The sequence below is a fragment of the Silene latifolia genome, chromosome Y, assembly GCF_048544455.1.
Source record: "Silene latifolia isolate original U9 population chromosome Y, ASM4854445v1, whole genome shotgun sequence".
NCBI lineage: Eukaryota > Viridiplantae > Streptophyta > Magnoliopsida > Caryophyllales > Caryophyllaceae > Silene > Silene latifolia.
The window spans coordinates 262,007,024-262,034,380 of record NC_133538.1 but is presented as its reverse complement, the minus strand read 5'-3'; the positions used below and the strand labels follow the sequence as shown (position 1 = coordinate 262,034,380).

Genomic DNA, 27,357 nt, shown 5'->3' with positions numbered 1-27,357 from the left:
ATGAAAGAGTTTTCTGATTGTTTAGCTGACTGTAAGCTGGTGGATCACCCTGCTACTGGCTACTTTTATACTTGGTCAAACAAGGCTGAGAGAATGGCCAAATTGGATAGAGTTGTCATGAATCAGGCTTGGACAGGTCCATTGTTTCTTTCCTTCCTGCTGGCATCTCTGACCACACGCCTATTCTGTTGGATATGGCTAATGATATTAGAATCTCCAAACCATTCAAATTCCTTAACTGTTGGTCCTCTTCCAAGACTTTCAATGACAAGGTCTCATTTGTTTGGACTCAGCGGTATTATGGTAAGAAGATTAGTGTTCTGTTCCAAAAGCTTAAAGCTCTTAGGGCTCCCTTAAGGAGCTTACATAAAGATGAATTTTCTAATCTTGATAAGTGAGTGATTGCAGCCAGGAATGCCCTTCTTGACTGCCAATATTCTATCTTGCAAACTGGAGGTAGCACTTTGCTCATTAGGTAAGAAAAGGTTTTCTGGGAGGAGTTTAAACTCTTACGGGCTGTTGAGATTAAGGCTCTCCATCAACGTGCCAAATGTCAGCACATTCAGCTTAATGATGGTTCTACCCAATATTTTTACTCTCTTATCCAAGAAAGAAAGTTGAGTAAGAACATAGGATATATTGAGGATTCATCAGGACATTTATGCCAGGGTAGGAAAAATGTAGCTAATGCACTGTTGGGCTACTATACTGGTTTGTTAGGCACTGCTGATACTGCTGATAACTTGCCATCTTCTCTTTTTCAGCAGGGGACCCTGCAACCATGTCACACTAGTATTTTAATTGCGGCTATTAATGATGATGAGATTCTGGAGGCCTTAAAATCTATTGATAGAAATAAGAGTCCCGGGGTGGATGGCTTCACTTCTGGGTTTTTCCTAGATACTCGGGGGACTGCGGGACACAATTTTTGTGCTGCTGCCAGAGATTACATTGTGACTGGCGTTATGCCAAAAGCTGCTAATTCCACTTTGATCACCTTAGTACCCATGGTTACTACTCAAAAAACTGTTGGTGACTTTCGACCTATCTCATGCTGTACTACTTTCTGTAAAACTGTGAGCAAGGTCCTTGCTAAAAGGCTTAGGGGAGTCTTGGGTTTGATTGTTGGCTATGAGCAGGCCGCCTTCGTCCAAGGTAGGGATCTTTTTGATAATTCTATGCTTGCCCATGAATTAACTCATAAATATAATAGGAAATATATTACTCCAAGATAATTCTATGCTTGCCCATGAAAGCGTTTGATTCAGTAAACTGGCAGTTCATCAAGAGTTGCTTAACTGGGTTTGGTTTCCCTATGGTTTATGTTCAATGGTTTATGGGTTGTATCACTTCTACACATTTTTTCTCTCAATATTATGTTGGAGTATGTGTCCTCGACAATAGTGCGATCACATGATTTAAAATCATAATTAAATCTCATAATAAGAATATGTAAGGAATGATTCATTATATAGTCAACTGATCAACATTAATCGATAACGATTGGCTTGCTATAGTTTGACGTTGCTGTCGTAGGACGGTGGTGATCAGTTCATCCCTTAAGGTCACACTATAGGCTGATGCCCTAATCAGTAAAGTTAATTAGTTGTATATTGATACAAGTTAATTAATTCATTAAATAAGAACAATTTATATTTATGAGAGGAAATATGTATCTTATTGTAATTCGATTAAATAAGATTCGATTTAGTGGATTAATATATTAATTTACTAAATTATATTGAGGTTTTATATATATTTCGAGGTAGAGGTAATTAGTTATTTACATTTACAAGAGGTTGTAAATTTAACTAACTAGCTATTATGGGGACCCATTATATGTTGATATAATGCTAAAATATTACTCAATAAGTTGAGTGAATATATGTTTATTAATTTGTCATATAATTGTTTTATGATCAAATTAATATTTAATTATGTAAGATAATTAAACATAAGACTATTAAGCATTTGTGGGACAAATATTATAAGACAAAAATAGACCCATATGCACTCAAGTGCACCGTCCAAAGGGTGAGCATGCTTGATTTTTGAGTTTTGTCATTTTGTTGTTGGAAAGATACGCCAACATCTTATGAAACACTTTATAAGCTAGCCTACTACCTACATATAAATGATTATTGCATGTGATATTTGGAGAAGACCAAAATGCTCCATAATAGAGCATTTGGACGGTACATACAACAAGGATGAGAATAATTTGTTCTTCTCATTTTTCCTCTACCACCTCTCAAAATAATACACATGCAAAATCCCACTCTCATATGCTTATTTTCTTTTCTCTAAAAACTTGAGAAGTTTTGATCTAAATTGTTTAAAAACACTACTAATATTATTAATGTAATATATGAGTATTAGTAGTCATTTTTAAGGTAGACTACTAAATAAATATCTAGTAAATATTATTTAGTAGTGATAAGGGCTAAACTTGGGTGCAACTCTTGAGGAGGGTTTCTACTATTGAGACCAAGGTTGGAGGATCTTCCATTGACAATTAAGCTCAAGAACAAGTGAAGGTAGGAGACCTTCCTTGTGCCCAAAATCCGAAAACAACAATAGTAAGGAACATTGTTTTTCTTATTTTATCTCTTATTTAGTTATGCATGCACTAGATCCTTAGAACACATATTAATATGTTAATAAGTTCACCATTATAGATGTCTAATAATAGGTATATGAACCTAACAATTGGTATCAGAGCATATGATGTTGCATGCATAATCGATTTATAGTTTTTTCGAGGTATTAGTAACTTAATTAAAACTAAAATTTTTTGATTTATTAGATAAAGCCACGAAATATTGATGCATGTTGTATATTATGGCCCTAAAATTTTTTTAGGTCATTTTTATGATTTATGGTATTTTATTGCATATTTTAATGATTTTTAGTTATTTTATTACATTTTTATGACTCAAATGGTATTTAAAATTCTAAAAATAGTTAAACTAAGTCTCTGACCTTGAAATTTTTATATGACCTCACATGCATATTTTACTTATTGTATGTAAAATTTCGTAGAAATTTGATTTATTTTGCATGATTTATAATTTTTATGAGATAAAAATGAATTAATTGGAGGTAAAATGGTTAAATATAGTTAAACTTCGAAACAGGCCATAAAATTTTAATATGTTATCACATAAATATTTTACTCACTGTGTGTAAATTTAAACATGAACTTGATTCGTTTTGCATTATTAATGAATTTCTAGAGTAAAAATAACATAAATAGTGACTATTTTAGCAAAAATAGCTAAAAAAAATTTCATGGTATGAGAGAATTATTTTAAGTTGCATTTATATCCCACTTATCAAATCTAAAGGTGTAAAGTTGATTAGATTAATTTTTGAATACTTTAGATGTTTTATTTGATAAAACCGATAAATCGCAACTACATTTTTCTCGAAATTAATTAGAAAATTTTAACCATCATTTTTGACATTATGAGTGTCATGGATATATTCCAAAATGTTCAAAAAAAATTAAAATTAAAATTTTAAAGTTATTTTAATTTAATATGGATTTATTTCATAAATGTTATGATTTTAGGGTCAAAATGAGCATAAAATTAAATCTAGTTGAATTATTATCAAAAATTGAGTAATGACTAATATTTGAGACCTAAGAGTGTTAGGATAATTAACTTGGACTAAAATTAGATTTTAGTATTAATTTACGATTTTAATAAGTTAAAAATCGTGAATTTCCATAAAATCGGGTTATATAATCGATATAAGTTAAATAGGGCGATTTGGCACATATTTTGGCATGATAGACACATATTATAATGCTGAAAATTTCATTGTTGAATATCATATTTTATTTATGTAATTTTGAATTATGTAATTTTATCTTAGTATGACCTTAGTTTTAATCAATATACCCGTAATGAAAGGGGATATTGATTCGGTTGTAATTTAATGCGATCTCGTATCACTTTTATTTTACTAGTTTTTCATTTTACAAATGTATAATAGGAATAGCTATGTATTTTTATTATTATTTGTAACTCCGAAGTTCCTTCAAGACGGTGCCATTCGGAAAGGCGTTCCGACAAAGACGGTGTTCTTGGGAGGCGTGCCACTTGAAGATTCAAGGGAACAAAGGAGTTGGTTTCCGAATATGTAATAGATTATTTGATTTTCTATTTTAGGATGGCCATACTAGGAATTTATTATTTGTTTTGCATTTCTTTTAATATATTGCATGCATTGCCAAATCGCCATAACAACACATGCATATCATATCGAGTCTTCGACCGTGTCAATTATAATTATCGAAAATTCGACTTTTAGTTCACTTAAAATTGATAGATAATAAATTAAAAAGACCTTTAGTTTTAAAAGATTGATACTTAGCCTTACCAAATAGTAGGAGCCCATGAATCTAAATTTCATAAGGAGTATAATATGATTTTTCGGGGTGCTTCTAGTGACGTTGGATAAGTGGGGTAATAAGTAGTTATTACACTTAGAAAGTTTGGTTGATCTCAACGAAGGTATTTTGCGACCGTAGCCCCAAAAGGTTCGGGCTAAAGATGAACTTAACGTAAATTCATCGACCGAGAGTTCTAATTGTAGAATCGGTTAAGAGGGTTAACCCACCAAGTTATATTAGTAAAGGTGTAGAGGGCCCGTAGGCTCACATCCAAGTTAATATGAATTTTGGATCTCGGAATCATTCATTGTAGTTGGGTAGAGGTCACTATAGGAATGCAATACTTGTATTTGCGAGTATTATAAGGATAAAATGTTAATTAATTTCCTTCATATCCATTTTTGTAGTTATTTTTCCGCAATGGATTCATCTAATACTCTTACATCGATTACCATTAATTCATGGCTCCACTCTCATATTTATGCCCACCTCTATGGTAAGAGAATCTTGTGAAGAAAATCTCACTAATTCCAAGGCATCCTTGTTTGCAGAAGCTAGGAGAAATATCACATTGAGTGGGAGTTCTAGCAAGAATGTAACACCCGCGAATTTCTCATTTTGAAAATTATAATTTATTAAGCCGTTTGATTGCTTTATTTTATATTTTTGAATTATTCAATTTAATTAATTTTATTTCAAAAACGATTTTTATAAAAGTAATATTTTAAAGCTCAATTTATATAAAAATACGTATTTTTGGTCGGACAATAATAGTGACAGTCGTGATAATAGTTTTCCCGTCTTAAGTTGATATAGATTTGAGACTTTTTTCCCGTTTAGCATAAGACCGTCACATTTTCACATGTGAGGCTAATTTATTCTCGACCTATCCCGTATCGACAACACACTCACCTACCTCTCTTACACTCTACATTTATAAAATCCTTTTATTATTATTATTATTATTATTATTTTTTTTATTATTATTATTATTATTATTATTATTATTATTATTATTATTATTATTATTATTATTATTATTATTATTATTATTATTGTTATTATTATTATTATTATTATTATTATTATTATTATTATTATTATTATTATTATTATTATTATTATTATTATTATTATTATTATTATTATTATTATTATTATTATTATTATTATTATTATTATTATTATTATTATTATTATTATGGGAAGGATGCGCGCAACTTTCATTAAAAGAAAAATAAAAGTTTACATGAAATTGGTGGGGAGCCGAGAGACAATCTGGGCTCCCACACCCTTAGCAATAGCAAAGCTAAGTCTAGTAAAAATGTAAGCGGCCACCCGAGCCCCCGCATCCCGAGATACCGAGAATTTCTGATCCGCTGAGCAAGGCAATAAAGATCATCCAACCCGGCTCCCAAGTGAAGAGAAAGAGAAAGGAAGGAAACCATAACCCTGCTCCGCGCACAAATCCCCATACTTAGCAAACTTTATTTGAACAACATCGGAACAACCCGACCAGGCACAAAATCCGTCATCCCGATCCGAGTCAAAGGAGAAGAACTCGTCAAGTCAACGCACACATCACGCCCCCTGTCCCAAGAATAAAGCAATAAATCCGCAGGACGAAGAGAGCCACCATGTCCATCACGCCCCATGTCCCAAGAATAAAGCAATATTGTTATTATTATTATTATTATTATTATTATTATTATTATTATTATTATTATTATTATTATTATTATTATTATTATTATTATTATTATTATTATTATTATTATTATTATTATTATTATTATTATTATTATTATTATTATTATTATTATTATTATTATTATTATTATTATTATTATTATTATTATTATTATTATTATTACTATTATTATTACTATTATTATTAGCATTATTATTAGCATTATTATTATTATTATTATTATTATTATTTTATTCCCTCGCCAACTCCAACCCGTCATTTCTTTCTTCTTTTCCAATTACCAAACTCAGTGAACAACAACATACAAACACAGGAGCGGCAAACACAATTTTTCGACCATTCAAACCCCGATTTCTCTCTCATTTCTCAACCTTTTTCCTTAATTTTTGTACCATTCTCTTCCTTTTTCCTTCCTCCTTCTTTCAAGGTAAGAAAGTCTCCTTTTTGTAGTGGTTTCGCCTTTCGCCGTCTTATAAAAGTGTCGTCTTTTAGCTTCTTTATTCCGTTTTGTTGCCCTTTTATGAAAGATTCGAAGACCCGGAGTGAGGCTCATGCCTTGTGGACCATTTATTCGAAGAATAAGGAGCGTTTGAGGTAACGGTGATAGGTTACTCGACAAATGTCGAAATTTCCGTCTCTTGTGTCATTTTTATGCTTTTGTTTGATAAAGTTTAAACCTTTATGGTCTTTTCTCTTTTGTATGTAAATTTATGGCCTCAAATTGATGCCGAGCTGGAGTGTTTAGACTCTGATTTTGGCACGGTTCCTTGGATTTATAGGTGTTGGAATTAGCTTGTTTAAAGACAGAAATCGGGACGTTGCTGGGACTGTTATAGTGTGTCGAGTTATGATTAGGGTGGGCAGGAAATGGTGGTCGTTTGATATGGCTGTCGGGTTATGATTAGGGTTGTCCACGGGCTGTTTTAGGCTATACATGGCGGTCTGGTTTGGGTGGCGTTAGGAGCTGATCGTATGTTGGTTGGCGGCTATTTTGGCGCAGCGAAAATGTGGCTGATATGGGCTGTATATGTGACTGGTGGTGAGGCCGTGTAGGGCTTGATGTGAATCGTGTATAGGTGCGGTATGACATCCTTGAGTCGTGTAGGAGTGCTGTCCAAATGACGTCTTGAGTTGTGTTATGGATTGTTTTTGGGCGCAATTTGGTATGTTTGAATTATTTAATTTCCGTCTCGAACACTACAAAAAATACGCGGGTTAGTGACGGCCCTACCGACGGAAAAAAGAGGCCGTCAGAAAACACGGGTTACCGACGGATTTGTGACGGAATGTCCGTCGGTAAAGTTTCCTGACGGAAATTCCGTCAGTAAATATTGGCGCATTGACAAAGTCAATGGCGCTAAAAAACCTGTGACGGAAATTCCGTCAGTAATTCCATAAAACTGACGGAATTTCCGTCATTGCTATTCACATGCAACAATGGAGGACAGCTGGAAAGAGAATAGCATACCTGACGGAATATCCGTCAGTATTTTGAAAAAACTGACGGAATATCCGTCAATGGGTCAATTATTGTTTTGAATTCACTGTGTGACAGGGTGTCACAATAATTGTCCTACTGACGGATATTCCGTCAGTTTTTTCAACTGACGGATATTCCGTCAGGTATGCTATTATTATGACGTGTGTAACTTTAATCTGATAAAGTACCTACTGACGGATATTCCGTCAGTTTTTTCAAAATACTGACGAATTTCCGTCAGGATTCCAGCTTTACTGACGGATAATCCGTCAGATATGCCTATTAACCCGCAATCGCAAACACTTTCCCCTCACTTTACCAAAAATCCCCAAATCAATTAAAATTCGCCTTAACCCTAACCTCCTTAAAACCCGACACCACCACCACCCTCCTCCACTTCCGGCGCCAACACCACCACCACCAACCCCACCACGCCGTCGCCGTCACTATAAGGTAATTAACTTTATCTTTTTTTCCTTTTTCCTTTATCTTTTTCCTTCTCCTTCATCCTTTTCCTTCTCCTTTTCTTATTTACTTTTTTTTTGTCCATAGCAGCCCGCCGCCGACCCACATCCGCCACCGACAACCCCTGCCGCCGACCCCTGTCCGCCGCCGACCCACGTCCCCCGCTTCTTTTTCATTTTTTTTGTCAAGTTAATTAGGTATTATTCCTTTTAATTTTTTTAATTAGTTTAATTAATTTAGATTATTAGTTATTGTTTTAATTGTTGTTGAAAAAGGGTTGGTGTTGATGCATGTTGACTTAGGTTAGAAGCCAATGTTGTGACGGATGTATGTTGTTAATTTAGATTATTAGTTTTTTTTTAATGTATGCATGTTGACTTAAGATAGATATTTAATTTTATTGTTAAAAATTAGATTATTGTTAAATGTTAATTAGAATAGATATGAATTAGACTAGATATGTAAAATGAAAAGTAAATCATGTTAGTTTATGTTAATTGAAAAAGTAGTCATTGTTGTATGTTTTGTTTTTAATATTGTTAAAATTATTGTTCATATTGACCTAGTACCCGTTCAAAAATTACTCACTAGGAGTAATTTTTGAAAAGTCCCCGTTTTGGGACTGTCTTTGTACGTTTTAAGTCACTTAGGTAGTAAACATGTGCTTGTGATTTGTTAATGATAAAAGAGTTTGGTAACAATTCCTTTAATGTTCTCTAAATGCATATGTAGAGTAATTATTTATTCTACATTGTGTATTTGGAGAACGGATGGGAATTGCTGCCGAATTTTTTTTCCTCATTAATAAATCACAAGTACATGTTTGCTAGTGACTTGAAACGTACATTGATGGGTTTAGGTTGGAGTGATAAAGACCCAATTCAAAGAAATACAATATTTATATTGGTTAAAATGTTAAATTATTGTGTATTATTCTTGATTTTGATTGTTGTTAGGTTATTTTATAATGACATATATAAATGTGTAGATACATAATAACATGAAAAGATTAGAACGGTAGTAGATGTATGAAAGATTAGACGAAAAAAAGAATACCAAGAAAGCATTTGTAGAGGGGGTGAAAGAGTTTATTAAATTCGCGGAAGGAAGTAGTGAGTTCAAGAATTTAGGTGAAATGAGGTGTCCGTGTAAGAAATGCAAAAACCTAGGTTTTAAAAGGAAAGCAGATGTTCAAATTCATCTTTGGTCGTATGGTTTCGCCGATAATTATTATGTATGGACATATCACGGTGAGAAACTACCTAGTACAAATGCTAGTGAGAATCCTTACCGTGAGTTCGTGGAAAATGCATTGCGTGATACTGTTGACCAAATTTTGGAGGATCGACTTAATCCCGATGACCTTAACGATGAAGAAGTGCGTTATGAAACCCCGAACCCCCAAGTTTCTTCGTTCTTTAAAATGTTAGAGCAAGCCGAATAGCCGGTGTTTGAGGGAAGTGATATGAGTTTGTTGCAAGCAGCTGCTAGGTTGTTATCACTCAAATGTGAGAACAATATATCTCTTAGATGCGCTAATGGTTTTGTGTCGTTCGTTGGTGACATAATTCCAAAGGAAAATCAAATGGCGCGCAATTTTAATGAGATTAAAAAAGTTCTAAAGGGACTCCAACTTCCTCATGAAAAGATTGATGCATGTATTAATGAATGCATGCTTTTCTGGGCGGAAAATTCTAATCTTGAAGAATGTACAAAGTGTCGTGCATCTCGGTATAAAGGTAAAAAGAATTCAAGTGGGAGGCGAATTTCATGTAAACCAATAACTTATTTCCCGCTTGCGCCAAGGTTACAACGACTATATGCAACCAAGCATATAGCAGGTGAGATGAGTTGGCACTACAAAAACTCTCGATTAAGAGAAAGGCGAACAATGGCACATCCAAGTGATGGAGAAGCGTGGAAGCATTTCGATAGAGAGCATCCAGATTTTGCAAGTGAACCCCGGAATGTTAGGATAGGTTTGTGTACGGATGTATTTCAACCTTTTGGGCAATTTGGGACGAAATACTCTTGTTGGCCCGTGATTGTGACTCCGTACAACTTACCTCCTTGGTTATGAATGAAGAGACAATTTATGTTCTTATCTGTACTAGTTCCCGGTCCTAAGAACCCTAAGTTAAATTTAGATGTTTTCCTCCAACCGTTGATCAAAGAGTTGAAACAACTTTGGGAAACCGGCGTGGACACCTACGATGTCTCTAAGAAACAAAATTTTCAATTAAAGGCTGCATTAATGTGGACGATCAACGATTTCCCGGCATATGGCATGCTTTCTGGTTGGTCCATAAGTGGATATCGTGCCTGTCCTTATTGTCCAGAAAATGATCATAGATCTTTTTGGCTTAAAAATAGCAAAAAGCTTTGTTGGTTTGATTGTCACTGTGAGTTCTTAAGACCTGATCATCCTTTCCGCGACAATTGTAAGCATTTTCTTAAAAACAGAAAAACTGAGAATCGCATAGCAGCATCGAAACTAACGGGTGATGAAGTGTGGGAATCTGTAAAAGACTTGCCTAAAATAGTTGATGCTTCGATCAAGAATTGAAAAGATTGAAAGATCGAATGAAGGTTGGTGGAAACAAAGCATATTCTCGGGAACTTCCCCTCTTTGAAAACGTTCTTTGATTCGACACAACTTGGACGTTATGCACATTGAGAAAATTTTTTTTGAACAACTTATCAACACCATCATGGATGTACCAGGTAAAACTAAATTTGACCTTAAGGGTAAAGAAGACTTTAATGAACTTTGCTATAAACGGCACACATCATCTAGGTTTGTTTTATGAACCGCGGAGAAAAAGGCTCTATGTGACTGGGTTGCTAATTTAAAATTCCCGAATGGTTATGCTTCAGATTTGAGTCGGTGTGTTGACCATAAAAAGATGGTGTTACATTCCATGAAAAGTCATGATTGTCATGTCTTTATGGAACGACTACTCCCCGTTGCCTTGAAAGAGTTGCTCCCGACAGGTCCTTGGAATGCAATAACTGAGATAAGCCAATTTTTTAGAGACCTGTGTACTTCTACGATTAGAGTTGATTCTATGGAACTTCTGGAGTCAAACATTGCGGAGATAATATGCAAGTTAGAGAAGATATTTCCCCCGTCTTTTTTCAATTCCATGGAGCATTTGCCTCTTCACCTACCTTATGAAGCGAAAGTTGGAGGACCTGTTCAATATCGATGGATGTATCCATTTGAGAGATTTCTTAATCATTTAAAAAAAAGATTGGCAACAAAGCTCGGGTGGAGGGTTCAATATGCAACGCTTTTTTGTTAGAGGAAATTTCAAATTTCTTTTCTTTTTGTTTCAAAAATCACATTGACACAAAAGCAAAAGACTTAGATGTTGGTGTAAATTCCGATGACCAGTTGAAATCTAAGTTACCTGAGTTATTCAATGATGACATGGGAACTACAACCGGGAAATGTATACATAGGTACTTAACTGAGAAAGAGTATGAAGAAGCTCATTTTTATGTGCTAAGGAACTGTGGAGATTTTTTAGAGACTTATGAAAAGTAAGTTAATACTTCATCATTACTCAATTGTTTTTTAATTAACAAATTAGATCGAATTTATAGGTAATTAATACATAACTAAAACATGCTTTTCCTACTTATAGGGAATTTGAGGCACATATCAAAATCAATTTTCCTGATGTCACATCCTCTGATGATGTTGGGCATCACATGACAAAAGTTTTCGGAAATGGTTCCGAAATCAAGTAAGTGATGATACATTTTCTTTGAAATTGAACTACACATTTAGATTTCTTATTAGATATTGAAAAAAATATAACAACTTAATTAACATTTTTTTATTCATAGGTTCATAGATTGAAGGATCGTCTAATAATAGCTTTAGCATTGGGTCCTAGTAACATGGTGAAGTCTTGGAGACGGTATTCTATCAACGGCTATAAGTTTCGAGCTTTTAAGGAGGGAGTTGATGTTTCGAAGTCTACGTTAAGCAATTGGGTTTCTGTGAATTCAACTGAAGGGTTGGACTACTATGGAACCCTAAATGAAGTAATTGAGCTTTCTTATTATGCCGAGCAAAGGGATTATATGGTTATATTGTTTAAATGTGATTGGCTTGATAATTCCCCACAAGGACTTAGTATCCATAAGGTTTATGGACTTGTAGATATAAACGAGAAAAAGAAACTTCGTGGACATAACCCATTTATGGCAGCTTTTCAAGTCGATCAAGTTTGTTATGCTCTTTATCCAACCATTAAGAAAGGTAATCACGGTATTCAGTGGTCCGCGGTTTTTAAAATCAAGGCAAGATCACAAGTTGATGCTCCTATTGATGAAAGTGTCTTTCAAGAAGATGTGGTTGTGAATGATCACTCAATTTCACCGATTTTGTTGGAAGATATAGAGGATGAAGATGTATACGAAGTGACAAAGGGAAAGAGGTCAAGGGAATATGACAGAGACGTCGGAGAAGAAGGGGATGAAGATGAAGTTGAAGAACTTATTAGATACGAAAATGAGGAATCGGAGGAAGAAGTAGGAGTGCTTTTTTCAGAAGATGAACCTGTTTTGATTTGTAGTGATAGTGAGGAGGACTAGTTGTAATTGTACAATTATTAATACATTTGTAAAAAAGTTTAAAGTTTAAACATTCAATAAAATTTGCCCTTCGTTTTTTATTACTTGTCGTTCTAGCCTATTTGGTTTTTTATTTTATACATGTCGTTTTAGCTTAACATCAATAGTGTGTTTCAATTTCCAAGGTTTGGTTATAAGAAACCTCTCAATTCAGCCAATAAAATGCATTAAAGAAGAGGCAAGTGGTAATTAGTTCACAGTTTTCCATAGTTAGTGTTTGTTTCAATTGTTTATATATACCTTGCAGAAATGGTTTTTTTGAACTAACGATTTTTTCTTTGAACTAACAATTTGAATTGTTTTCATGCAGTGATTATGCCGAACATTTTTCGGCGTTATTTTGGGAGCAATAGTAATGCATCTCAACATAATCGGGAGGACGAGGAGGTTGAGGATGAGGAGGATCCTAATCCTCCAACACAGAGACAGGAGGAGATGCAGGTGACTCTCTCATCGGCCCGTGCTCGGCATGATCATTATTGGTAAGTTTATGTTAATTTTTTTATTTTTAAAACTTAACATTTACAGTTTTAATTTCAAATATTTATGTGTTTTTCAGGTGGGATGACGAACCAATTAAGAAATATGTTACTTGGTCGTTCACCCGTAACACAGGAGATGAGTACTTCACTAGGTGGGGTGACGCGAGTAACGCACATCGTCAGAAGATGTGGAATTACTTTGCGGTAATTATGTTTTTCAATAATAATTTTCTTAAGTTTATAATAATTTTCTTAAGTTTATAAGAATTTTCATAAGTTTTATATAACTAATTTCACAATTGTTTTTGAAACAGAGTAATGTAAGATCCATCGATCCTGGCTATGATCCTGTGCCTGAGTGGCAGTCGAGGGTAACGAGGCGGATTACCACTCTTATTAATGGACTAAAATATAACAAGAAACCGCCAAAGTGGGTGCCTGTTACTTGGTTGGAGAACCTTAGGAATAGGCCAAATGATCCTACTTTTGCCAAACATTCGAAAATAAACACGGCAAATAGGAAGTCGGGTGGGAAAGATGGGAAAGCATTGGGCACCCACACTCTTGGTCGGAAGAGTTGCTCCGATACTTTCAAGGAATTGGTAAGTATTGTTTATATTGCTTTTAAAAAGTGGTTTATATATATATGATTGACAAATATATACTTGATTTTACTTGTTTCCATACTAATTTCAGGGTCAAGAGGCCACCCCCCACAAGTTGTTCATGAAGACGAAGAAAAATAAGAAGGGCGAGTGGGTTAACCCTCGAGCGGCTGAGATTGAGGTAAGTTTTTGTATTTAGTTTAATATTTATTTTTATTACAAAGAACGATAATATCTTTCTTATAAAGATAGGTATATATATATATATATATATATATATATATATATATATATATATATATATATATATATATATATCATTTCTGACGTTTTTCTCTTTTTTCAGCGTGATTTCCAAGAGGAGATGAGTCAACCATTGCCACCTGGACAGTCTCCCGACGAGATTCGGGCCTAGTACAAGGCTGTAGGAGGCTTTGACGAGAAGAACCGGATGTTTGGGACCGGAGATAAAGGGTCCGAAGTATGGTATGATCTTCCTCCTAACAAAGCTGGCCGACGGTCTTTCTCTTATGCTCCTAGCATGATTTCACAGCTTTCCACCCAAATGAATGATGAGCGAGCCGCTCGAATTGCTCTTGAAAGACAGGTTCATGAACAGGCTGAACAAATGGCGGCAATGAAAAAGGCTTGGGCTGATATGCAAGCATCTCAACCCCCAAACACGTGTTCACAATTTCGTCCTCCACATAGACGGGATGACTTTGGGGGTGGTGATGACGGGTTTGGAGGTAGTGGTAGTTTTATTGAGCCTATAATAAGTTAGAGCCTTTAGGTTAGAGCCTTTAGGTTAGAACCTTTAGTTTCGTTAGTATTGTCGTCTAGTAGGGAGTATGAAAAACATGGTAAGACAATTCTCTTTCGTGTTTAATTTGTAAGACATTGTACAAATTTGACTATCTTTTTATGTAAAACATTTTGCGTCCCCTTCTCTTTTGTTGTCTATTGATTCCCGCATTAGCGTTCGACGTGAAAATGGATTCCCGCTTGGCGGTCGACGATTGTATGTGTTTTGCAGGTTTTGGTTATATTGGAAACGATGCAAATATGCATCGTGGTTGTATTTGAAACGATGCAAAAAACGCATCGTGGCTGGGCAGTAGACTGCTGTTTCCAGGCCTGTTTTTCAATATATCTCACGGAAATTCCGTCAGTAATTCCAAAATACCGACGGAATTTCCGTCACTGCTTTCCATCCCCATTTTTCCAGATTTAAGAGGAAAGTGACACGTGTCCATAGAACTGACGGAAATTCCGTCAGTAAAATGAAAAAACTGACGGAATTTCCGTCACTTCCAACTTTTTTATGTGATTTTATCAACTGCAGGGATCTGCCACGTGTATAACTGCTGACGGAATAACCGTCAGTAAAATGAAAAAACTGAGGGAATAACCGTCAGTATCATAAAAAGCTGACGGAAGAACCGTCACTGTTTTCCTAGATATAATGACGGTTTACCTGTCAGTGATCCGTCAGTGATTGGAATACTGACGGAAATTCCGTCAGGACACATTTTTTAGTGACGAAATAAGCTGACTCTGTTTCCCGACGGAATTTCCGTCAGGAAATTAAAATACCGACGGAAAAGCCATCAGTATGGCCTTAATTTTTCCGTCGGTTTCCCGCGTTTTCGTTGTAGTGGAATTTTATAACTTAATTCGTTAATATCGTTCTCTCACGTACTTAGTTGTTGGGCTAATTGGATTTTGGTAATTGGGATAACTACACTTGGTAATTTGGCCTAGTCATGTTTGATAAATTGGGCTAGATAGATTTAATGAATTGAGCTAGTTATACTTAGTAAGTTGGGTTGTCATATCTATTCATTTGTGTTTGACCCGTTAATTTAATTGGACTCGTCATATTTATTTAGTTGGGTTTACATGATTAAGTTACTGGGCTACATTTAGATTATGGGTATTTTTGATGTCAAGTCTGCTTCATTTGAATAGTTTAATGACCGTCTCGTGTTTTATATAGCGTAATCTGTTAAATATCGTTCATTATACATATTTTTCTCAACTTAATCATAAATGTGGAATTTATTATTTATTCAAGTCAAAATTTGATGAAATGTCTCACTTACCTATAATATGAATTTTTAATCCGTTCATTCTCATCTGTTTATCGTATCTCAAATATGAGTGAATTATTCTATTTACTTAATTAAATTGAGTCATTTATGATTGGATGCTTGTTTTGCTTATTATAAACGGTTCATTTCCGTTTGTTTACATTTCTTATTCAATTGGCAAATATTGAGGAAATGGGTTACCTATACATATTCATGATTATGATTTGGCATGAAATATCTCACTCGGATTATCATCGGTTCATTACACGTAGTAGTCTCTTTCCAAGTTGATTCGTGTCGCTTGGTTGAGTCGTATTCTTGATAACGCCTTTATGCTATACCGTATTGCTTGACTTATCTTTACGCCTCTTTCTGACTGTTCTGCCGATTGTGAGTTTAGCTCATATTTTCCGCCTCTTTCGGTCTGTTCTGCCGATTGTGGGTTCTCGACTTCCGTTCTGTCAATCGAGTCTTGGATGCGGACTGTTCTGCCGCATGTCGAATCGGGGACCATTCTGCCCCGAGAGTCTGGCCAGATTTAGACTAGGACTGAGTCTTGGGAGTACCATTGTCGTCCTACCAGGGGAATTATATATTGATATATGAGTAGTAAATGTCTTGCTTGGTTATAGATATTGGTAATTATCTTTCAAGGCAAGAGTTATGTCTTGTGTTTTTGTCTTGGTCCTATCGGATACTAGAGGTGAGCTATAAGCCCTCTAGTTGCGATATGATCGTCGGGATTGATGCTCCCATCCGTTCTTATGGTGAGATGCAAGCCATAAGTATGAATGTGACATTAGTAGCCACGTCCCGTGCAATGTTGCTAAGTGGTTTTCCAAGTAATGGCTACGGTTTCTATTTTTGTGATTTGCATTGATTAATCCCTACTTGACTATTTCACATGATTCGGATTCCAATCTCACATCTATATTGTATTTCCTTGAAATGCGTGCTTTGGTGTAGATTACCGTATTCTCGTGTTTCATATTATTTAATTGTCTCACACGAATAGTTTAATCGTTATCATGCTAAGGTTGATCTATCTTGTTCCATCTCATTCAATTGCCGTGTTTAAATATAAACTTGATATTCTTATCTTTTGTAAGTATCTTATATGACTTACCTGTTTTAGTTCTTTGTTATGTTCGTTTCGACATTTTGTGGGTGGGAGAACCTTGAGTTACTCCCCACTGACTATGGCGTTCATGTTTACATGAATGACAGGTGGTGAAGATGCTTACATGGGGAAGATGTGTGGGCTAGCGAGAACTAAACCCTTGGACCTTAGTTACTAGTTTAGAAACCCCTTATATGTTTATTCGTGGGATATCTTTTCCCCATTTTCTAGACTTGAGTTGTAATAACCTAAATTTGTATATTGTTGTATTTGTTTCATTTCTTTAGTGGCACCCGCGTGCTATTCCTTAACTAGTAATTTTAAAAGTTTTAAAAATATCACAAATTTCCGCTTTAATTTAGTTGTTATTTTTTTTCCGCTTTATTGTGGGGTGTCACAGTTGGTATCAGAGCCTATGTTTCTCCCGACGTACACACGTGTACCCGACGCACACACGTGTACCCCAAATTTAAATTTGAACTTGACTTTGAATAACGAATGAGAGATGGGTAGACTTAAGGACCTAAGGTGGTAGTCTGTAGTGTGTTTGCTCTTTGTTAAGTTCTAACATGTTTGTTGATTGTCAATCATTTTTGTACTCTTGGATCAATGACCATGAGCTTACCCGTGTTGCGATCAAGACTTGGTGCCTAGTGCCGAAAATCGAAGATTAGTTCAACCTTTGAAGAATGCTTCTTCTTCCTCGAAGATATACTTCATTCTTTGTGTACCTTGCCTTATTCTTTACCTCATGGTGCCTATCCTTTTTCTAAACTCTCTTTTCCTTTCCTTGGTAGTTACTTTTGTGCCCTCTAAACTTCTCCTTATTCCTTGCTTATCCTCCCTTGACGCCTTGTAGATTGTTCTCTTTCTTTTGTGGGATGTTAACTTTGGTTGGATAATTTGGCTTTGTGGGGTTTGTTTGTGGTTGACCCATAACCCTGGTTTTGAGAGGTTGTGATGGTAGGAAGACTGAGGTAGGATGATGAGACATACTTGGTGACTCTTGTACCTAGTTCCTTGATAAAGTGAGTATAATTGATTGGTGGATTTTGTGTGTTAAGAATGAAATGCCTATGTTACTAAAGTTATAGAACTTTGCTTTGTTATTTATGTTTGGGATTTGAAAGGCTTGGGAACTGTTGTGAGACGTGTCTTGGGATGCTAGTGCTTAGTACTTGACTTAAAATAGATGAAACTGAATGGTGAATTTGAGGATGTAGGATTGACTAAGTAAGTCGAGTTTGTGATTGGCTTTCGTAGTTGCTTTGGATATGAGGGTTTAATGTGTACGTTACCATATGAGAAATGCTAATTGTGGGATTATTAGTTGGTCTAAGTGAGTGATCTTGATTACTACTTGAGATAATGGTATGGTTGACGCCAATTGTTAAGTTAAAGGACATAGTTTTGATTTTTGGTGTTAGGATGAGGAAATATGCGGTGGTAAAGCATTGTTACAACTGAGATCTTGTTTCTTAGGAACTCGATGGTAAGTAAAGTGCTAGGATATCGGATTTGAAAGAATATACCTTGGGATTTTGATTGAGGGTTTTACTTTTTTGAGGAACTCCTAGTTGACCCTAGTTGGATATGAGTATAGCTTTGTTAGAAGCTTTGACCTTGATCTTGTGGAAGTTGTTTATAGATGTTTAAGGATTTGGAGTGGTGAAATCACACTTAAAGTGAAATACCTTGTTCATGGAATAGCTTAAGATGAAGTAACATGAGTGTTTTGAGGAAACCCTTGGGAGTGACGTGGTTATGAGTTTTGTTGCTAAGAAGTTTTCGGAACCGCTTAGGTTGATGTTGTTGTTTGAGGTTTGAGTATCTGGCGTTTCCCTTGTTGTCTAATTTCCTTTCCTCATTGATCGTAAGCGTACCGTTCATACCTCTCTTCCTCGCTTCAGCATGCTCCTCCTTAAAATTTGATGTTGGTAACCTATGAAACTTTATCTTTAACCTCCTTGTTGACCTTACTTCAATTCTCACCCTAGAGAGTTCATCTTTACTCTTTTGTTATTTAGGTTTGGATTCTCTTAGCGTAATTTTCTTTTAGGATGTCTAAATTGCTTTTCATTTCATACGATTTATAACAAATCAAACTACCAGTTTTGATTCGTTGTTAAAATTTTATGTTACTTTACAAAACCTTACCTATTTTAAAAAGATTTGAAAGTGAAAATTTGATTTAGTCCCCTATTTTTTATTTGAGTATAGACTTCTTTAACATGATTTTAATTGCTAACCCGAGACTCCTTTAAATTTTATACAATTCCTGTAAACTTTGATCTATTTATGACTTCTTTGTCAAAGTTTAATACTATATTTTCAGGAATTGACTCCTTTTTGAAGATCAACAATGAATCTTTCAACTCCCATTGGACTTTTGCAAAGAATATTTGAGGGAATTACCTTTTTCTTTTGATTTTAACGTTGATCGGATGTTAGAACTCGTTATTGGAGACGTTTGATAACTTGTTCTACGCTTATCGGCAAGAGCTTTTGTTTTAAATTTGTCTTTGACTTGGAAAGTTAGTGTTCTTGTGTGCACGACAAGAGCAATTTAGTTCCATGAATGAGACTTACACTTTTGAAAACTTTCCGTTAATGTTTTTGAAAGTGTTTTGATTCTGATTTATACAAATGATTTGCCTTTCGACCTGGTTCTGTCAGAAAATTTTAGTTGAAACTTTTGAAAGAATTTTAATTCTTACAAGTAAGTAACCTTTTAAATGTTTTGGTTACCGATTGCAAAATTCCAATTTTATTTTATTTAGCCTTCCATTTCTACTTTCAAGTTTCGAGGACGAAACTTTTTAAAAGGTGGAGTGATTGTAACACCCGCGAATTTCCCATTTTGACAATTATAATTTATTAAGCCGTTTGATTGCTTTATTTTATATTTTTGAATTATTCAATTTAATTAATTTTATTTCAAATACGATTTTTATACAAGTAATATTTTAAAGCTCAATTTATATAAAAATACGTATTTTTGGTCGGACAATAATAGTGATAGTCGTGATAATAGTTTTCCCGTCTTAAGTTGATATAGATTTAAGACTTTTTCCCGTTTAGCATAAGACCGTCACATTTTCACATGTTAGGCTAATTTATTCTCGACCTATCCCGTATCGACAACACACTCACCTATCTCTCTTACACTCTACATTTATAAAATCCTTTTATTATTATTATTATTATGATTATTATTATTATTATTATTATTATTGTTATTATTATTATTGTTATTATTATTATTGTTATTATTATTATTGTTATTATTATTATTATTTTTTTTTGGAGAAAGGTCAGCAATTCTCATTAACAGAAAAAACGAAAACGAAAGATTACAACTCGTCCTACTAACTTACATAAACAATATATAAGAAAAAGACCCTCAACCTATGAGCAAGCTAAGGAGTTGTTCATTATCAACCCCACGATTCCAGGCATAAAAACGCACACACACCTCATATTTTATCCTAGCTAGAATCTGAGCAGGCGTACGCCTCGCACCGTTAAAAATCCTGATATTGCGCTCCTGCCAAATGTGATGAATGGTAGCGAAGCGCACAATAAGCTAACTTCTTTTTCCACAGCTTCCCGCGACATAGAGCCAGCTTATAAAGCTCATGCTTCAAGCTCAGAACCCGTCTAGTAACTCCTTGCCAAACCAATACCTCCTGCATAAGTCCATTTGAGAAAGGACAGACAAAGAATAAGTGCGGAGTATTCTCAGCTGCACTGTAGCAGAGGGTACACCTGTTCACTAAGACCATTCCCCGCTTACAAATATTGTCCACAGTAGCAAGCCCCTGCTGGACAACCAAAGTGGCAGTGAAAGCATGCTTAGGAATAACAATGGGGTCAAGAAGGGGACGCATCCATTTGGGTTCAGGATGCACACCATGGAAACATTCATAAGCCTCATGAAGAGGAAATTTGTTCAGGACCATCCAAGTGTGGAAGCAATGCCGTGCTGCTCCTGGAGACCCCATTTTCAGGACAAATTCATCTCTGATTCGTAGAATTTGAGCCCAAAGAGGAGAAACACATGAAACAACATCTAGATCCCAGAAAGATTGTAGCTTGAAAATATAGCGAGTGGACCATTCATTATTATTGTTATTATTATTATTATTATTATTATTATTATTATTATTATTATTATTATTATTATTATTATTATTATTATTATTATTATTATTATTATTATTATTATTATTATTATTATTATTATTATTATTATTATTATTATTATTATTATTATTATTATTATTACTATTACTATTATTATTATTATTATTATTATTATTATTATTATTATTAGGATTATAGGATTATTTAACATGAATACTCTCAACTATAGGCGGTCTTCTCAAAATACTCTCAACTTCATTTTATTTTAGAATAAACTCAAGTATTAACCCCTCTTCACTTAATAGACTTGGGGGACCTACTACCTGTTAGTCAAGTCATCTTTCAAAAGGCTATCCCATTATTATCATCTTCTTCACCCTTAATTAACAACCATAGTCCATATATCATTCTTATCACTTGTTCACCATTATTTTGAACATTGACCACCACACATCATAAACCATCAAATTTAACCACCGCCATTACCATCCGCATAAATCATCAACAGCTCAACGCCCATGCTTCTTTACTGTTTTATGCAAATATTAAGATTAGTAATGCTCAGTAGCATTGAATTGAATGCTGACTAACTGGATTCCAATTAATAATTGAATGTATGAATCTGAAATGGCCCACGTTTAATTTCATCAGATGAGAACTAAGTTACAAAGAGAGATTATCTTCGTCGCAATTTTTACGATCTGATACCTTACTATGACTAATAACATAGATTGCCACCATTCTACTCACTGTAATTTTGACTATAGTATACCTTAACATTGGGTTATTTAAAGTAAAATTTGTGTAATTTCAGGATATTCAAATGACATCATCTTAAATCAGGTCATCTATTTTTCTTCTCCTAACCCCCAAATTAATTTGGGAATTTTGTTTTACTTAGTGCTAATTAGTCATTATAATTGGTGCTAATTAGCAACCCTATTCAGAGACAAATGACCATGGAAAGAATGAAAAACGAAAGGTTGAAGTAGATGAATATGGCAATGGAGGAAATTTTAAGAAGAAGAGAGAAGAAAAAGAAAGTAAAATGGAAGAGGGGAGCATTGCAGGTAAGGTAGTAAAAGGAAGGAAAATGAGATGGCGCCACCGGGTGACATCCAAAGTGAGCGCCACCGGGGGTGTAATAGTAAATTACGTAGCTTTTTTTCATTTCCCTCCCTTAACATTTGAATTTCAATCTAGTTAGTAGTAAAGGGTAGTTTAGGAACTTAAATTATCTAATTATATAATTAATTATGGTTATACTCCTAGTTAATTGCAAAAAAGATATTGGGCGATCTTCCTCCCACATTTTGAGGAGATAACAACGTTTACAACAACTAAGAATGTTCTTTAGTTTACACTTCTTTTGCTTACGATCTCGTATTTGGTGTTGCTACGTTTATAGGCAGAGTGCTGATGTAGTCAATTATGATGGAGTCACCCACATATATCATCCTAAAAGGAATAGGAGGGAGAGAAAACAGGATTATGAGGAACAAAGGGGGTTCTATAAGAATAATGACCTGCTGCTCCCGGTTAATAAAACTGTAATTCTATTCTATGACAATAGATGTAATAGCTGGGTATAATGTTAGTCAAATTAAAGTTTGGAGTAATTTAAGAAGGAGCCTAATAGTTTGGAGTATTTACATTAAATAACCCTTATTATTATTATTATTATTATTATTATTATTATTATTATTATTATTATTATTATTATTATTATTATTATTATTATTATTATTATTATTATTATTATTATTATTATTATTATTATTATTATTATTATTATTATTTTATTCCCTCGCCAACCCAACCCGTCATTTCTTTCTTCTTTTTAAATTACCAAACTCAGTGAACAACAACATACAAACACAGGAGCTGCAAACACCATTTTTCGACCATTCAAACCCCGATTTCTCTCTCATTTCTCAACCTTTTTCCTTAATTTTTGTACCATTCTCTTCCTTTTTCCTTCCTCCTTCTTTCAAGGTAAGAAAGTCTCCTTTTTGTAGTGGTTTCGTCTTTTGCCGTCTTATAAAAGTGTCGTCTTTTAGCTTCTTTATTCCGTTTTCTTGCCCTTTTATGAAGGATTCGAAGACCCGGAGTGAGGCTCGTGCCTTGTGGACCATTTATTCGAAGAATAAGGAGTGTTTGAGGTAACGGTGATAGGTTACTCGACAAATGTCGAAATTTCTTTCTCTTGTGTCATTTTTATGCTTTTGTTTGATAAAGTTTAAACCTTTATGGTCTTTTCTCTTTTGTATGTAAATTTATGGCCTCAAATTGATGCTGAGCTGGAGTGTTTAGACTCTGATTTTGGCACGGTTCCTTGGATTTATAGGAGTTGGAATTAGCTTGTTTAAAGACAGAAATCGGGACGTTGCTGGGACTGTTATAGTGTGTCGAGTAGGCTGTTTAGGACTGCTTGGAGTCGCTTTGTGCAGGTTACTCATGGATTGTATAATGATATTTTGGGACTGTTGTTGAGTCTGTTATGAGACAATCTTGAGGATGGACGTATACTACATCTTAGGACTATTTCTGTGTGTCTTTTACATGTCAAAATCACCTTCTAGTACTCGTTTGATTGGGAAAGTTTCGTCTTGTTTTTACTTGAAAATATCGTGTCAAAAAGGTTTCGGTGTAGTCTGTGTTGCGGGTCTAGTAGCCTGCTCGTCCTCTGTATTGGGCAGGAAATGGTGGTGGTTTGATATGGCTGTCGGGTTATGATTAGGGTTGTCCATGGACTGTTTTAGGCTATACATGGCGGTCTGGTTTGGGTGGCGTTAGGAGCTGATCGTATGTTGGTTGGCGGCTGTTTTGGCGCAGCGAAAACGTGGCTGATATGGGCTGTATAAGTGACTGGTGGTGAGGCCGTGTAGGGCTTGATGTGAGTCGTGTATAGGTGCGGTATGACATCCTTGAGTCGTGTAGGATTGATGTCCAAATGACGTCTTGAGTTGTGTTATGGATTGTTTTTGGGCGCAATTTGGTATGTTTGAATTATTTAATTTCCGTCTCGAATTTTATAACTTACTTCGTTAATATCGTCCACTCACGTACTTAGTTGTTGGGCTCATTGGATTTTGGTAATTGGGCTAACTACACTTGGTAATTTGGCCTAGTCATGTTTGATAAATTGGGCTAGTTAGATTTAATGAATTGAGCTAGTTATACTTAGTAAGTTGGGTTGTCATATCTATTCATTTGGGTTTGACCCGTTAATTTAATTGGACTTGTCATATTTATTTAGTTGGGTTTACATGATTAAGTTATTGGGCTACATTTAGATTATGGGTATTTTCGATGTCAAGTCTGCTTCATTTGAATAGTTTAATGACCGTCTCATGTTTTATATAGCGTAATCCATTAAATATCGTTCATTATACATATATTTCTCACCTTAATCATAAATATGGGATTTATTATTTATTCAAGTCAAAATTTGATGAAATGTCTCACTTGCCTATAATATGAATTTTTAATCCGTTCATTCTCATCTATTTATCGTATCTCAAATATGAGTGAATTATTCTACTTACTTAATTAAATTGAGTCATTTATGATTGGATGCTTGTTTTGCTTATTATAAACGGTTCATTTCCGTTTGTTTACATTTCTTATTCAATTGGCAAATATTGAGGAAATGGGTTACCCATTCATATTCATGATTGTGATTTGGCATGAAATATCTCACTCGGATTATCATCGGTTCATTACACGTAGTAGTCTCTTTCCAAGTTGATTCGTATCGCTTGGTTGAGTCGTATTCTTGATAATGCCTTTATGCTATACCATATTGCTTGACTTATCTTTACGCCTCTTTCAGACTGTTCTGCTAATTGTGGATTTAGCTCATATTTTCCGCCTCTTTCGGACTGTTCTGCCGATTGTGGGTTCTCGACTTCCATTCTGTCGATCGAGCCTTGGATGCGAACTGTTCTACCGCATGTCGAATCGGGGACCGTTCTGCCCCGAGAGTCTGGCCTGATTTAGACTAGGACTGAGTCTTGGGAGTACCATTGTCGTCCTACCAGGGGAATTATATATTGATATATGAGTAGTAAATGTCTTGCTTGGTTATTGATATTGGTAATTGTCTTTCAAGGCAAGAGTAATGCCTTGTGTTGTTTGTCTTGGTCCTATCGGATACTAGAGGTGAGCTATAAGCCCTCTAGTTGCGATATGATCGCCGGGATTGATGCTCCCATCCGTTCTTATGGTGAGATGCAAGCCATAAGTATGAATGTGACATTAGTAGCCACGTCCCGTGCAATGTTTTTTTTTTTTTTTTTTTTTTTTTTTTTTTGCAAAAAATTTATCATTTCATTCAAATTATGAAAGAAATTACAAGAGATTTTTGCAAAGACTATCCACTATACAACAAGATCATAAACTAGCAGCTAGAATCGAGTATTGCTTATGACTAGTCCACATTAGAAGTCGAGTAGAAACAAGAAATTTAATCCTGCTAACATTTTCAGTAACTGTAGCCTTTCTTCCTCTAAAAAGACGAGTATTTCGCTCATTCCAGATTTGATAAACAGCAGCTGCCAATGAAGTACAATACCAGGCCATCCTCCAATTGTGTGTACTCCCAAATTTTGCGTGTTCAAGTTCAACAAGAACAAGAACCAAAGACGGTGCATACCCATCCACCGAAGAAGCTGATGTCAGACATCCTTAGAGAATGAACAATTAAAGAACAAGTGAGCATGATCCTCAAGGGCAATTTCACAGAGGGAACATCGATTAACCACATAAAACCCTCTATTCTGCAGATTGTCCACTGTTGCCAATTTATGTTGAGCTGCCAAAGAACAAATAATCTTGTGACTTGGAACAAGACGAGGATGAGATAGAGCTGCAGTCCAAGGACCAGCTAAGACAGCACCTCTCAAATAGCTATAGGCTGCTAAGTGGTTTTCCAAGTAGTGTAAAAGATACACTATAGATTATAAGATACACTATAGATTACCAAGCTTTTATTGCAGTTTAACTAGTGTAAAAGATACACTATAGATTATAAGATATGAAGTAGTAATAAGGTATTGACTATTCATATATGATAATTGCATTTATCGTTTGAGTTTCTTTAAACTCATTCATTACTTTGTTATATCCAAAAGGGTTGTTGAGACAATATTGAACCCCATTGAAGTGAACTGGATTGACATAGTATTTGCCCCTGGTTACTTATAGGAGGTGACGTCTCGATGTGACTACAGTGTGATGTGATTAATGGCAACTTCAAGTGCCACAGGGTCATAAGGGATGACTAGTCGATTACATAGACAGACTGTATGGGATACTCTGTCAGGCAGTGACCGCTTATAAAGTTCTGGAAATTCATAAAGCCTGTTCGTGGCGAGAGCTACTATAGTGTTCTTATGAGTTGATTCTTTTGACTAGAGACTATTCGCCCAAGTTGGCACAAGTTTTTGATTAGCTTTGATTTATACTCTACGACTGTCGTAACTGAAGTCAAATGAGTATATTTTGGGTCATGATGAACTGTGGCTATACAAAGGGAATAGTGCGGTAGGAATTGTCCACCCCCTTGTCAGGGTTGTTTGGAAATCTCAGGGCCACTCGAGGAGTAGTGAACTGATAATGCGTGGCCACGCTCGAAAGGTATCTACGGTAGATAATTTCGGTCAGACAGTTACTCTCCAGATCGAGGAAACCACTCAAGATATGATCAAATGCAAGTACGACCTGCAAGACACCTTGCATTGAGTGGGAGATTGTAATAGGACAAGAGAATTGGTGACGCACACTTGTCTCGGACAAGTGGGACATTGTTGGAGTATGTGTCCTCAACAATAGTGCGATCACATGATTTAAAATCATAATTAAATCTCATAATAAGAATACGTAAGGGTGATTCATTATATAGTCAACTGATCAACATTAATCGATAACAATTGGCTTGCTAGAGTTTGACGTTACTGTCATAGGACAGTGGTGGTCATTTGATCCCTTAAGGTCACACCTATAGGATGATGCCCTAATCAGTAAAGTTAATTAGTTGCATATTGATACAAGTTAATTAATTCATTAAATAAGAACAATTTATATTTATGAGAGGAAATATGTATCTTATTGTAATTCGATTAAATAAGATTCGATTTAGTGGATTAATATATTAATTTACTAAATTATATTGAGGTTTTATATATATTTCGAGGTAGAGGTAA

At 35.0% G+C, this 27,357-nt stretch overlaps 1 protein-coding gene across 1 annotated transcript; it reads left to right on the top strand.

The window, feature by feature from the left end:
* LOC141630555 (uncharacterized) lies at positions 1-15,203 on the top strand. The gene is made up of 6 exons (XM_074443349.1): positions 1-303; positions 409-456; positions 558-1,155; positions 13,016-13,146; positions 13,502-13,558; positions 15,138-15,203. Exons 1-6 carry the CDS (start codon positions 1-3, stop codon positions 15,201-15,203), a joined length of 1,203 nt encoding a protein of 400 aa, XP_074299450.1.
* Positions 15,204-27,357: the final 12,154 nt, after the last annotated feature.